The sequence below is a fragment of the Hyperolius riggenbachi genome, chromosome 2 (assembly GCF_040937935.1).
Source record: "Hyperolius riggenbachi isolate aHypRig1 chromosome 2, aHypRig1.pri, whole genome shotgun sequence".
Lineage (NCBI taxonomy): Eukaryota > Metazoa > Chordata > Amphibia > Anura > Hyperoliidae > Hyperolius > Hyperolius riggenbachi.
Window position 1 is genome coordinate 71,072,383 of NC_090647.1, and position 14,881 is coordinate 71,087,263.

A 14,881-nucleotide genomic window follows, 5' to 3' on the forward strand; every position below is an offset into this window, starting at 1 on the left:
TCCCTCCCCAAGTGCTTCCCTCCCATCTTACCTATGCAGAGTCCCAAATGGAGTGTAAATGAGAGGTTACTCACTTGGCTCCCAGGATTCCACAGGCAAGATCTCCCTTCAGTTGGGGGCACCTCTAGCTACTTAATACTGAGAGGATAGCTCTGGCTACCTAATACCAAGAGACATATGTAGCTACCTATGAAAGGCAAGGGAAATAAGGGAGAAGTGACAGCTGGGACAGCCAGCACACTTGTGGCGTGGTTCAGTGGGTGTTTGTAGGTTTATGGAGGGCAAAGTCTAAGGTGCCAGGACATTTGTGCCTATAGGCTCCTGTGATGTAAATCGGGATCTTGTGTCACAGTAGCAATGATTGTTTAATGAAAAACAAAGAAAAACAATCTAAGGAACAACAATTACTCACATCTTGGACCCCTATGGCACAAACCCTTTGGATGAAGTAGCCCATATAAAGTGCATTAAGTGCAGGGGCAGAAGGACAGTAGTGGAAATCCCAGTCTTCTTCAAGCCCTTTGGAAACTAGGCGTTTCACTACTGTTCTTCTGCACCTGTTTTTATGTGTGTTTCATTCAACATTTATTGCTACTGTGACACGCTACTGATCCCATCTTTGATTTGATCTGGTAACGGTCACCAGTTTGTCTGGCTACAGGTCTGTGCTGACCAGGGTACAATCATCCAGATTGATTTGAACCATTGCAAACATTAAGGTCTTTTGATGTTTTCTGTTGAATTCTTGCTGGTGGCAGCTTTGTAGACTTTGCATGTACTTCTGCTGTCCACCAGAAGATGTCTTTACTCAAGTTGGGAACTCTGCAGTTCTTACACTGACCTGCAGATGGAACTCTGTGAACATTCCGTACAGTCACCTGACCTTTGTGCTCTAATAAAGAGAACCCAAGGCGACATGAAAATAAAAAAAAACACATACTACCTGCTTCACGCCGCCTCACGGATGCATCTGCGCCACTCCACGCCACTCTCTGTAGCCCTGTTCATCCTCTTCAGTCAGTGTACCGTCCTATCACCGGCGGAGGAAATCCCAGATGGCCGGCTTTGTTTGCTGATTGGCAGAGGCCAGCAGAGGCGGAGAGCCAGGTGACGGAGGTGGGGGAGCAAGGCAATGGAGGAGGCGGGGGAGAAAGGGAATGATGGCTGGAAGGGGGGAAAGGAGGCTAGCGACACTCAGATTCTCACTAGCCTGTCGCCAGTTTTGGGGGAGGACAAGAGCCCAGGGGGGACTGGCAGTGGCACCAGAAGGACACAGAGGCTTGTCATTGGGCAGAGAACATGCCTCTGTGTCATGGGCATCAGTAGAACATTTTCCGGGGGGGGGGAGGGGGCAAAAAGGTGGGGAACTGAAAAATATGAGGGTTAAGTTGTGCGGACCAGTATGTGGGTGTGGTCACGGGTGGAGACAAATTTACATGAATTTAGCAATGTGGGACATTAGATTAGGACAGTGGTGGTGAACCTTTTGGAGGCAGAGTGCCCAAACTGCAACCCAAAAGTCCCTTATCTTTCGCAACAGTAATTTAAACTAAATACAAACGTTTTAACTCATACATGAACATTATGGAAAATCCAAGTTGAAAATAAACTGTGAGGATAAACTATTTAATCCATCCTACTCCTGAAAAATGTATTCATTTTTTTAGAATCTCCCATTTTTATTTTCTGTTTTAAAAAGCTAAAAAAGTAGATTTAATGCTATTGTCTCATATGATGATGATTCAGCTTTCCCATTGTCTCGCAGTTAGCAATCATGTGACCCCCAACAAGACAAATTCAGCAATCATGATGCTCCCATCAAGACAAATTCAGCAATCATGAGGCCCCCAACATGACCAACTCAGCAATCATGAGGCCCCCAACAAGACAAATTCAGCAATCATGAGGACCCCATCAAGACAAACTCAGCAATCATGAGGCCCCCAACAAGACAAATTCAGCAATCATGAGGCCCCCCAACAAGACAAATTCAGCAATCATGAGGCCCCCAAAAAGACAAATTCAGCAATTATGAGCCATCCAACAAGACAAATTCAGCAATCATGAGGCCCCCAACAAGACAAATTCAGCAATCATGAGGCCCCCAACAAATCATGAGGCCACCAACAAGACAAATTCAGCAATCATGAGGCCCCCAACAAGACAAATTCAGCAATCATGAGGCCCCAAACAAATTATGAGGCCCCCAATAAGACACATTCAGAAATCTTGAGGACCCCAACAAATCATGAGGCCCACAACAAGACAAATTCAGCAGTCATGAGGCACATAAATAGACAGAATTTCACATAAATAGGCAGAATGCCCCCTTAATATGGTAGACACCTCTCACCTGACTTCTGAATTCTCCTCTGCTGGCTGCTGTGCCTGGCTGGCCTGGCAATACTGTTTTTGGCTGGATTGGGGATGATGTGTGGGCTGAAAGGCCTTGCGGTGATGCTTTCGCCGGGCTGGGGGTGATGCTGTGGCCGGGCTGGCTGGCGGTGATGCTGTGACCTGGCTGGCGGTGATGCTGGGCTGTGCTTGGCTGGTTGAAGTAAATACTGGCCTGACTGGTGGTGATGCTGTGGCCTTCTTGACAGTGATTCTGGGCTGGTTGGCTGGTGGTGATGCTGGGCTGGCTGGCCTGGATAGTTTAGGTAGTGACAGGAGCCCTCCACTTCATGTAGTGACAGGAGCCCCCCAGCTCAGGTAGTGACAGGAGCCCCCCAGCTCAGGTAATGACAGGAGCCCCCCAGGTTAGGTAGTGATAGGGACCCCCAGTTTAGGTAGTGACAGGGGGCCCCCGGGTTGGGTAGTGACAGGGGGCCCCCAGGTTAGGTAGTGACAGGGACCCCCAGGTTAGGTAGTGGAGCAGAACTGGCTCTGCAGACTTCTCCAGCTTCTCTCCATGCCCTTGATTATCAGTCTCTCAGGACAGGGAAAAGAAACTTCTCCCCCCACAGGGCCCCCTGAGGCTTCTGGGCCCCCTGTGGCTGCATCCCTTGCAGGGTCTATTGTTACGTACCTGCTTTCTGACTCCTTGGTATCTGCCCTCCTGCCTGACTATGCTCATTGCCTATTGTCTGTATTACTGCATATTCTGATCTGGATCTCAGCCTGTGTGACTATTCTCTCGTGTGTTGATTTTTCCTAAACGTTCCTGTATATATAGCATGACCATTGCTCCTGCATATTTGTCAGTGTATACGTTTTGTGTGATTCATGTTCCTGTGTGTTGCTACTGCATATATTGTATGATTCATGTTTTTGCATAATTGTTTTGTTAGTCTGGGTTATTAGTCGGTGCGGTGATTGTACGATTGTATGCATATTGTTGTGTGCGTGCATATATGTAAATTGCACTGACTCTTGTCAAATAAACACGTTTTCACCTACAAATCAAGCTTATGCAGACTTCAGTATTTCCTTGCAAGTGATCTCTTGTTCCTGCTTTGTCTTGATAAGGATCTGCATGCACAGATCCTTACAGGTCTGGTTTGTGATATCATTGTACCTATTGTGGAGTAGGAGCGTCTGGGAGCACCATCGACCTTAAGTAACCCCGACCAGCTTGAGAACACCTCTATTATCTACTTTTACTTAGTGCGAGGTATTTCTTGCTTGTCTTTTAGAGCTCCTCTTGTTTCTTACAGAGTCACTTGCATAATAAGGTTTGTCCTGAGAAGACATGGGGACCTACAAGCTGCAGATAGCTACAGGAACGGACCTGTCTGCTGGCACCTGTGACAATGTCTCTGTTATCCTTGTCGGTGTGCAGGGGGAGAGTGACAAACACCAGCTGCCCCGTCACTGGAGCAACTTTCAGGCTGGAGCTGTGAGTATCTCATCATAACTGTTACATCACTGCCAGTTACCCGGTATTCCGGAACAACCAGGCTTGACTTATAAAGAAACGGCTAAAGCAAATCTCATAATGGTTTGGCATGTTGCAGGGATAACTCCCCTCTTCTATGGTCTATTTAGTGAATACTAAATCCCAAGGCCTTTTACAATATACGCTGGAAAACGGATGCATTTTAATTTTCCATAGCAGTGCATTGTGAAAAAGCTTTCAGTTAAAATGTGTATTGTGTGAACTGGGCAGCAGTAGTAGTTCGCGCTCTTGCCTTGCAGCGCTGGGTTCCTGGTTCGAATCCCAGCCAGGTCAACATCTGCGAGGAGTTTGTATGTTCTCCACGTGCCTGCGTAGGTTTCATCCGGGCACTCCGGTTTCCTCCCATATCCCAAAAACATACAGATAAGTTAATTGGCTTTCCGCTAAATTGGCCCTAGACTGCAATACATACACTACACGATATAGACATTATGACTATGGTAGGGTCTAGAGTGTGAGCCCCTCTGAGGGACAGTTAGTGAGAAGACAATATACTCTCTACAGTGCTGCGTAATATGTCGGCGCTATATAAATACTTAAATAAATAAAATAAATAAATAAAACTGGGCCATAGGGAAACATAGACATTACTTTGAAAATCAGTTGTCCTTTCAGTTATAACTGAGAGCAACTGATTTAGTGTAAAAAAGGATCCTAAAGGCCCTTTTACACTTAAAGCTTTGGTGTGCATTAATATGCTTTGGAATGCGTTGCGTTTTTTATTTTTCTCCATAGCAGTGTATTGTGAAAAAGCTTTCAGTTAGAGACACTGAAGCGCAAAAAAAATGATGATATAATGAATTGGTTATACAGTACGGATAATTACTAGAGCATAAGCAGCAAAGAAAATATTCTCATATTTTTATTTTCAGTTATATAGTTTTTTTTTATAACATTGTATCATTCTCTAATATTTGCAGTTTACACACTACTCAGCATTTTAAATGATTTTACAGAGCAGGCCAGTGAACTTTTGAACCTTTCTCTGCAGAGAAAAAGAAAATACATTTAAAGGGAAGGTTCAGGGAGGGTGGAGGAAAAATAAAAATCAATTTCCACTTACCTGGGCCTTCCTCCAGCCCGTGGCAGGCAGGAGGTGCCCTCGCCGCCGCTCCGCAGGCTCCCGATGGTCTCCGGTGGCCGACCCGACCTGGCCAGGCCGGCTGCCAGGTCGGGCTCTTCTGCGCTCCAAGTCCTGGTCCTTCTGCGTCCCACGCCGGCGCTCTGACGTCATCGGACGTCCGCCGGGCTGTACTGCGCATGCGCAGAACTACTGCGCATGCGCAGTACAGCCCGGCGGACGTCCGATGACGTCAGAGCGCCGGCGTGGGACGCAGAAGTACCAGGACTTGGAGCGCAGAAGAGCCCGACCTGGCAGCCGGCCTGGCCAGGTCGGGTCGGCCACCGGAGACCACCGGGAGCCTGCGGAGCGGCGGCGAGGGCACCTCCTGCCTGCCACGGGCTGGAGGAAGCCCCAGGTAAGTGGAAATTGATTTTTATTTTTCCTCCACCCTCCCTGAACCTTTCCTTTAAACACACTTGAAATAACAAGCTTCAGAAGACAGAGCTCTCTGTGACTTTGAAAGTTGTGGAGCTCAATGGCTCTTTTGTATAGATAACACTTGGAGTTTCTTAACTCTTCCTGTATTGGAAACAAAATTAGACTTATGTCTCTGCGCCTAATGTTTTATTTCTTAGCTACATTACACATACAAATCATTATATCATAATTTTTTTTTTCGCTTCAGTGTCTCTTTAAAACACGTATAGTGGGCCTGTCTGACTATTCTCTCGTGTGTTGATTTTGCCTAAACGTTCCTGTATATATAGCATGACCATTGCTCCTGCATATTTGTCAGTGTGTCTATTTTGTGTGATCCGTGTTCTTGTGTGTTGCTACTGCATATATTGTATGATCCATGTTTTTGCATAATTATTGTTGTAAATATTAGTTTTGTTAGTCTGGGTTATTAGTCGGTGCGGTGATTGTACGATTGTATGCATATTGTTGTGTGCGTGCATATATGTAAATTGCATGGACTCTTGTCAAATAAGCACGTTTTGCATAGATAACACCTGGAGTTTCTTAACTCTTCCTGTACTGGAAACAAAATTAGATCTTTGTCTCTGCTCCTAATGTTTTATTTCTTAGCTGTATTACACATACAAATCATTATATCATAATTTTTTTTTTCGCTTCAGTGTCTCTTTAAAACACGTATAGTGGGAATTGAGCCATAGGAAAACATGGACATTACTTTGAAAATCAGTTGTCCTTTCAGTTATAACTGATTAACTACTTGCCGACTGCTCCACGCCAATTGGCGTGAGCAGTGCGGCAGCCAAAATACCGCTCCACACCGATCGGCGTGTGGGGACAGCCGTGTGACACATAAATATGGGGGCGATCAGACCCCACCAACAGAGAGAGCTCTGTTGGTGGGGAGAAAAGGGGAGAGAGATCATTAGTGTGCTGTGTTGTGCGGCCCTGCAGCTTGGCCTTAAAGCTGCAGTGGCCCAATTAAGTAAAAATGGCCTGGTCACTGGGGGGGGAGTTAACACCGCAGTCCTCAAGTGGTTAAAGTCAATGGAAACCGTGTGTATAAAAAAAAAAAGCCAGATACTTACCTAAGGAGAGGGAAGGATCTGGGTCCTATAGAGCCTTCCCACTCCTCCCGCAGTGCCCCCCTTGGTGCAGCGCTGTCCCCGGGAGCAGTATTTGACTAAGTTGGTCAAATACTGCTTGCTCCGCTGCCGAACGAGGCTTCGGAAAGTCTTCGGGAGCTCGAGGCTGCCGAAGATGGGCCGCTCCATACTGCGCACATGCGAGTGTCCTCTCTTGCACACTCACACGTGTGCAGTATGGAGCCACCTGTCTTCGGGAGGACTCAGCTCCCTCGCGGTGGGGGATTCAAACACAGGAGCCAGGGCTGCACTGAGGGCACTGGGAGAGACCCAGAGCCTTCTGTCCCCTCAGGTAAACAGCTGGCTTTTTTTAACAGATGGTTCCCATTTACTTTAAAGTGGTCTGAAACTCACCATTTTTTTTTTTGCTTTAAAAGATTATTTGCAGCCTTAAACTACCAGCAATTTTTTTTAAAGCTAATCAGCATTCAAACAGTTAAACACAGTACTTCATTCTGCAGTGGAAGCTTGTGATTTGAACTCTTAGCTTGTGATCTGAGTTGATAAAATTGTATCATCAGAGGATTAGAGGAATGTAAAAAAATGGATAATTAGTTACAGCTAGCAAGGGATGAAACTGAACTACACAGAGCTGACAAGCAGACAAAGTTGAGAAATCTATCACTAGATAGCAGCTGTATTTATATTACAATCTATGAATAAAACGCAATGCCAGCTTCCAGAGAAGATATACTGTACTTTGGGACCTTGTAATTTGTAAACAGGCAATATTACTATGTACAAAATCAAATATGGTAACCGAATATGTAATACAAAATAAGAAAATATTGTACACTCCTAGGTTCAATAATTCACATATAACTATATACTTCCCTAGGTCTTAAGCCCAATCTACACGTTACAATTCTTTACACGATTCGATTACGATTCTATTTACGATCCGATTAAATCCGACATGTCCGATCAGGATTCGATTCGATTCAATTCGATTTGTCATTGCAAAACAATGGCAAATCGAACTGAATCGAATCGAATCCTGATCTGACATGTCGGATTTAATCGGATCGTAAATAGAATCGTATAAAGAATCATAACGTGTAGATTGGGCTTAAGACCTTTCACCAACAAATTCAAAACCAAAAGAAAGGGAAGAGAAAATATATCTAGAAAAATGATAGAGGATAGAGAATCCTGTCCTGGAAAGAATCACAAAGGGCAACTCTGCATAAGGATTCTCTATCCTGGCGGACTTTGACTATTGTCCTGGAAAGTGGTAACTGAATAAGCACACCAAGCAAAATTATGACTGCTTCTCTTGGGAAAACCTTGGAAACAAAAGTACACGTACCCCTTGCCATTTAGGATTCAAAAGTCTGTTCATTGAACTTACAAAGGATCCATATAAAAGATATTAGATAACTGGCCAGTTTATTTAGCAATCTTCTGATACTGTGGTACTACATTGATGTCACAGGTGGGTGATTCTTCGCCTACCTCTCATGTGCTAATCCCATATGTGCAAAAGGCTTTTTGGTCTTTTTAACAAATTATTTTATATTTTGTGGATATTGATAAATAAAAGTATTTTTTGCATTTTTCTAGATACAGTATATTTTCTCTTCCCTTTCTTTTGTTTTTGGACAAAATAGGAAAACACATTTTTATTGAATATTATGTCAGAGTTTTATTCTACTTTAAAGAGACACTGAAGTGAAAAAAAACTATGATATTATGATTTATATGTGTAGTGCAGCTAAGAAATAAAACCTTAAGATCAGATACATCAGTCTAATTGTTTCCAGTACAAGAAGAGTTAAGAAACTCCAGTTGTTATCTCTATACAAAAAAAGCCATTATCTCTACGACTTTCAAAAGTCGTGGAGAGGGCTGTTTTCTGACTTTTATTATCTCAACTGTTAGTTAACTATTTACTTTTCCTCTGGCAGAGGAGATTCATTAGTTCACAGACTGCTCTGAAAGAACCATTTTGAATGCTGAGTGTTGTGTAATCTGCACATATTAGAGAATGATGCAATGTTAGAAAAAACACTATATACTTGAAAATAAAAATATGAGAATATTTTCTTTGCTGCTAATCTTCTAGTAATTATTCATAGTACACAACCAATTCATTATATCATATTTTTTTTTTTGCTTCAGTGTCTCTTTAAGTACGATTCAAGAAGTTTCTTATTATCATGCAGAACAGTTCATCCTGTTGGCTAGAACTGTTTAAAGGGACTCTGAGCACTTCTCATGGGCATGCCTTTAAGACTCCAACCAGTACTGCAAACTACTTAAAGATGCATACCTATCTGTAGCATGTGCTCTCCTCTTTCATTTGATTTGCAGTTCTACACTATATAGTTTTCATTCGATTTTAATTTAAAAATCCCTGGTGCCATCTTGGCTAAGTTATAACTTCCGGGTCACCCTGTCTTCTCAGTTGGAGAAGGGCATCGCTGAATGAAGCAGGAAGAGGTAGTGACACGCATGGCCATTGCAAGAGGCTTCTCCAGAGGGGTCATAGAATGACTTTGTTGGGAGTCGTCTATCTTAAAGGCATGCTTGGAGTCCATTTAAGAAGAAAAAAACTGTCAGTAATGCTTTGATAAATCTGGCCCATTGCATCTGAGGTAAAAGTGGATCTAAATATTGTTTCTTGTTGCTCAAAATCATTTCACAATCTGAGCAAAACTTAGGAAGACTTGTAGAGATGCTCTATCTATCTACTGTCTCCTAAAATGATTGTTATTGATCCCCCAAAAACAAATAATTGTCTCAGACAATTAAAATCTAAGATCTGTAAGTAGCTTTAAGTCGCATAAAATGCATAACAACTGTTGCCTATAGTTACTGTGAACCTATACAGTGATGTACTTGAAACAAAAAGAAAAACCGAGAGCACAATATAGTGCAGTAAGTCTAACAATTGTTGGCGAAATAATTAACAGATGTGGATATACTCACAAACACGGGTTACCACATAGGCAACCACGTGAAATGCAGGTGGGGAGCATTAGAACCTGACCCCACTCAGGTTTAAGAATTTACTCTCTGTAGATAGAAAGAAGGGGAAAGTCCCCTCCACCCAAGGTGGACTATATACTGTGCAAATTTGGACAGAGGCGCCAGGCAGGTTAAAATGATCTAAAAACAACTAAAAAGGAGGAGTACAGGTGGACTTACCTCCTGAAATGATGGACAATCAAGATTGTTCAAATCGCAAATAACAATTTATTTTGGCACTCCGCAGCGCGTTTCGCAGGTACCACCCGCCTCATCAGGCAAGGAGCGCAAGCTCAAAAAGGTCCAATAGTGGCAATGCGCCTCTCAAATTGTTATTTGCGATTTGAACAATCCCGATTGTCCATCATTTCAGGAGGTAAGTCCACCTGTACTCCTCCTTTTTAGTTGTTTTTAGATCATTTTAACCTGCCTGGCGCCTCTGTCCAAATGTGCACACTATACAGTGATGTGAAAAACTATTTGCCCCCTTCCTGATTTCTTATTCTTTTGCATGTTTGTCACACTTAAATGTTTCTGTTCATCAAAAACCGTTAACTATTAGTCAAAGATAACATTATTGAACACAAAATGCAGTTTAAAATGATGGTTTTTTTTATTTATCGAGAAAAAAAAAACTCCAAATCTACATAGCCCTATCAGTCTGGTAAAGGTTATAAAGCCATTTCTAAAGCTTTGGGACTCCAGCGAACCACAGTGAGAGCCATTATCCACAAATGGCAAAAACATGGAACAGTGATGAACCTTCCCAGGAGTGGACAGCTGACCTAAATTACCCCAAGAGCGCAGAGAAAACTCATCCGAGAGGCCACAAAAGACTCCAGGACAACATTTAAAGAACTGCAGGCCTCACTTGCCTCAATTAAGGTCAGTGTTCACGACTCCACCATAAGAAAGAGACTGGGCAAAAACGGCCTGCATGGCGGATATCCAAGGTGCAAACCACTTTATAGCAAAAAGAACATTAAGGCTCGTCTCAATTTTGCTAAAAAACATCTCAATGATTGCCAAAACTTTTAGGAAAATACCTTGTGGACCAATGAGACAAAAGTTGAACTTTTTGGAAGGTGCGTGTCCCGTTACATCTGGCATAGAAGTAACACAGCATTTCAGCAAAAGAACATCATACCAACAGTAAAATATGGTGGTGGTAGTGTGATGGTCTGGGGATGTTTTGCTGCTTCAGGACCTGGAAGGCTTGCTGTGATAGATGGAACCATGAATTCTACTGTCTACCAAAAAATCCTGAAGGAGAATGTCCGGCCATCTGTTCGTCAACTCAAGCTGAAGCGATCTTGGGTGCTGCAGCAGGACAATGACCCAAAACACACCAGCAAATCCACCTCTGAAGGGCTGAAGAAAAACAAAATTTAGACTTTGGAGTGGCCTAGTCAAAGTCCTGACCTGAATCCTATTGAGATGTTGTGGCATGACCTTAAAAAGGCGGTTCATGCTAGAAGACCCTCAAATAAAGCTGAATTACAACAATTCTGCAAAGATTAGTGGGCCAAAATTCCTCCAGAGCGCTGTAAAAGACTTGTTGCAAGTTATTGCAAACACTTTATTTCAGTTATTGCTGCTAAGGGTGGCCCAACCAGTTATTAGGTTCAGGGGGCAATTTCTTTTTCACACAGGGCCACGTAGGTTTGGAGTTTTTTTTCTCAATAAATAATAAAAACCATCATTTAAAACTGCATTTTGTGTTCAATTATGTTATCTTTGACTAATAGTTAACGGTTTTTGATGAGCAGAAACATTTAAGTGTGACAAACATGCAAAAGAATAATAAATCAGGAAGGGGGCAAATAGTTTTTCACATCACTGTATCTAGGACAACAGTTCCAGACACAACCGCATACAGACACAACCGAGCAACATGTACTGTTGCTATGGTGAGGGGAGGAGGGATGATGATGCAATGTATGATGGAGTGGCTTCTAATGTTAGGAGTAAGTAGGGGAGCAAAGCCCTTGCTCATTGGTGTTGCTTAAAGGTCTGGTGTGGTGTTTAATTAAAGAGCAACTCCAGTGAAAATAATGTAATAAAAAAATGCTTCATTTTTACAATAATTATGTATAAATGATTTAGTCAGTGTTTGCCCATTGTAAAATATTTTAAATCCCTGATTTACATTCTGAAATGTATCACATGGTGACATTTTTACTGCTGGAAGGTATACCTTGGGGTGTCTTCTTTCTAAAATGGGGTCATTTGTGGGGTGTCTATACTGCCCTGGCATTTTAGGGGCCCTAAACCGTGAGGAGTAGTCTTGAAACCAAATGTCTCAAAATACCTGTGAAATCCTAAAGGTACTCATTGGACTTTGGGCCCCTTAGTGCAGTTAGGCTGCAAAAAAGTGCCACACATGTGGTACCGCTGTACTCTGGAGAAATAGTATAATGTGTTTTGGGGTGTATTTTTACACATACCCATGCTGGGTGGGAGAAATATCTCTGTAAATGACAATTTTTTTATTTTTTTTTACACACAATTGTCCATTTACAGAGATCCACAATTTACTGAGATCCACAATTGTCCATTCACAGGTCATTTTGAGACATTTGGTTTCAAGACTACTCCTCACGGTTTAGGGCCCCTAAAATGCCAGGGCAGTATAGGAACACCACAACTGACCCCATTATAGAAAGAAGACACCCCAAGGTATTCTGTTAAGAGTATGGTGAGTTCATAGAAGATTTAATTTTTTGTCACAAGTTAGCGGACAAAGACATGTAGCACAATACATTTGGACAAAAATGTATACAGAAATTTTACTTTATTTGACAAATTTTATCACAGAAAGTTAAAAAAATCATTTTTTGACAAAATTCATGTCTTTTTTGATGAATATAATAAAAACTAAAACTCGCAGCAGCAATCAAATAGCACCAAAAGAAATCTGTATTAGGGACAAGAAAAGGAGGTAAAATTAATTTAGGTGGTAGGTTGTATGACCGAGCAATAAACCGTTAAAGCTGCAGTAGTCTGAATGGAAAAAATTGTCTGGTCCAAAACCTGAACTGAAAATTAAAAGTCAAAATAAGCATACACAAGTCATACTTACCTCCCTTGTAGTCTACTCCTCAATATCTTTCTCCTCTCCCTTGTCCTGTTTGTCCACTGTGAACAAGGAAATTCTCCATCCTCTATTTTGAAAATGGCCATTACCCCATAACAGCCTCGTGGTCAGCACACTGTTAAACTGTAACATCGTCCACTTGAGCCATAGGGAAACATGGACATTACTATGCACATTCAGTTGTCCTCTCAGCTATAACTGACAGCAACTGATATATAACTGACAACAACTGATATATTTCAGTTCTGACAAAATGTTGTCAGAACTGGAAAGGATCATTGTCAGAAGAAAATGGTGAGCTTCTGAGAGGAACTGAGAGCAAGGTAACTATTTAATATTCATTTGAAGTTACCTCATGTGTTTATTTTAAATAATTTTAATCAGTACAGGTTCCCTTTAAGGGGTTTTATGACTGCAGTCCTTAAGTGGTTAAGTGGGTGTTGAGAAGTTTGACGGGAAGATTGATCCCAAGGCATGATGGGAAGCTTTCTCTTCTCTACTTTCTTTTCTATACCTTTCTCTTATTTTTTTTTATTTCTTTATTCCACTCTGCACAGGTGACAGATTTTGAAATCAATGTACAGAAAGATCTTGGTGAGCTGCTGCTGGTCCGGCTGTCTACAGAGCGCTACAAGACCTTCAACATGGATGCCTGGTACTGCCGGTATGTCAATGTCACCAGCCCCGCTGGCCATCTCTACCAGTTTCCAGTCTATGCATGGATATCCTCCTCAACACCTGTGGAAATCCCAGAGGGAAAGGGTAAGGTGTGCTTTGGATAAACTTCAGCTTGTGGATCCCTGACTAGTGATAGTTGCTACCTTGTGGTACTGCAGTGGCTGGATAGTGTACTGGTTAAAGTGAACCTTAAGCCAGAAAAAAAAAAGAGTTTTACTCACCTGGGGCTTCTACCAGCCCCCTGCAGCAGTCCTGTGCCCTCGCAGCCACTCACTAATCCTCTGGTCCCCCGCTGCCAGCTAGTTTAGTTTTTGCCGACAGGCCCGTCAGGACTGGCCACGCGTAGCTTTTTCCGCACTCCCGACTGTAATTAGCGCTATTGCGGGCCACAACGCGTAAAAAAATACGCGTTGTCGCATATCTATGCGTGCGTAATGCGGCAACGCGTATTTTTGTACGCGTTGCGTCCCGCAACAGCGCTAATTACAGTCGGGAATGCGGAAAAAGCTACGCGTAGCCAGTCCTGATGGGCCTGTCGGCAAAAACGAAACTAGCTGGCAGCGGGGGACCAGAGGATTAGTGAGTGGCTGCGAGGGCACAGGACTGCTGCAGGGGGCTGGTAGAAGCCCCAGGTGAGTAAAACTCATTTTTTTTCTGGTTTAAGGTTCACTTTATTTATGGGCTCTTCAACCAGGGTTCGAATCATGGCTCTTTCTGTTCAGTAAAATACATTCAGTTAGAAGAACTTGGGCAAGACTCCCTAACACTGCTACTGCCTATAGAGCGCGTCCTAGTGGCTGCAGCTCTGGCGCTTTGAGTCCACCAAGAGGAAAGCCCAATATACATTTTCTGTGTCTTGTCTTGCAATAACAACGAACATAGCATTTGCAAGTGTAGATATTGTATCCAAAGTCTGTATACCCAGGTGGTCGGTGGTGTAATAAATTGTGCCAAATCTCACTAAAATGCCTCATTGATATATATTCAAAAATGCTCACACTTGTAAACTTTGGCAAAGCTTTCTAAGGGCCACTTCTCTAATGGTCTTAATATAGGTCAGCTTCCTCTACTAAAATTGTAAGTTAGTATTTATAAAATGCAGTGTATACTGCATGCTGTGTATTTATTTTTATATATATATTTTTTCTATATAGAACTGACAAATGTACATTGATGTTATAAAAACAATGGGATTGGCTGCCTTGTGCATTGCCCAAGAGTATATTAAATCACACCTGAACTGAGAAGAATATAGAAGTTGTCGAATGTATTTCCCTTTAGCAATGCGTATTGCGTGGCTGCCCTGCTGATTCTCTGCCTCTGATACTTTTAGCCACACACCCTGGACAAGCATGCAGATCAGATGTCTCTGATTGCATTAGCTACACACTTGTTTCAGGTGTGTGATTCAGACTCTGCTGTAGCCAAAGAGATAATTAGCAGGGCTGCTCAAAACCGAAACCGGGAGACATCTGGATAGTTGCTACCCGGATATCTCCCAGTAAACCTGTGCGGGGGGGCGGGGGTCAATCCTACCTGTCTGACGTCTTCTC

General features: G+C 42.7%; 1 protein-coding gene across 1 annotated transcript in view; it reads left to right on the plus strand.

Moving 5' to 3' along the window:
* The first annotated feature begins 3,534 nt into the window (after window positions 1-3,534).
* LOC137545544 (hydroperoxide isomerase ALOXE3-like) overlaps window positions 3,535-14,881 on the plus strand; it is a 75,120-nt gene continuing 63,773 nt past the window's right edge. Inside the window, exons 1-2 of the mRNA XM_068266902.1 lie at window positions 3,535-3,838; window positions 13,208-13,412. Coding sequence (XP_068123003.1) covers window positions 3,692-3,838; window positions 13,208-13,412 — 352 coding nt within the window. The 5' untranslated portion in view covers window positions 3,535-3,691. The remainder of the gene's footprint in view (window positions 3,839-13,207; window positions 13,413-14,881) is intronic.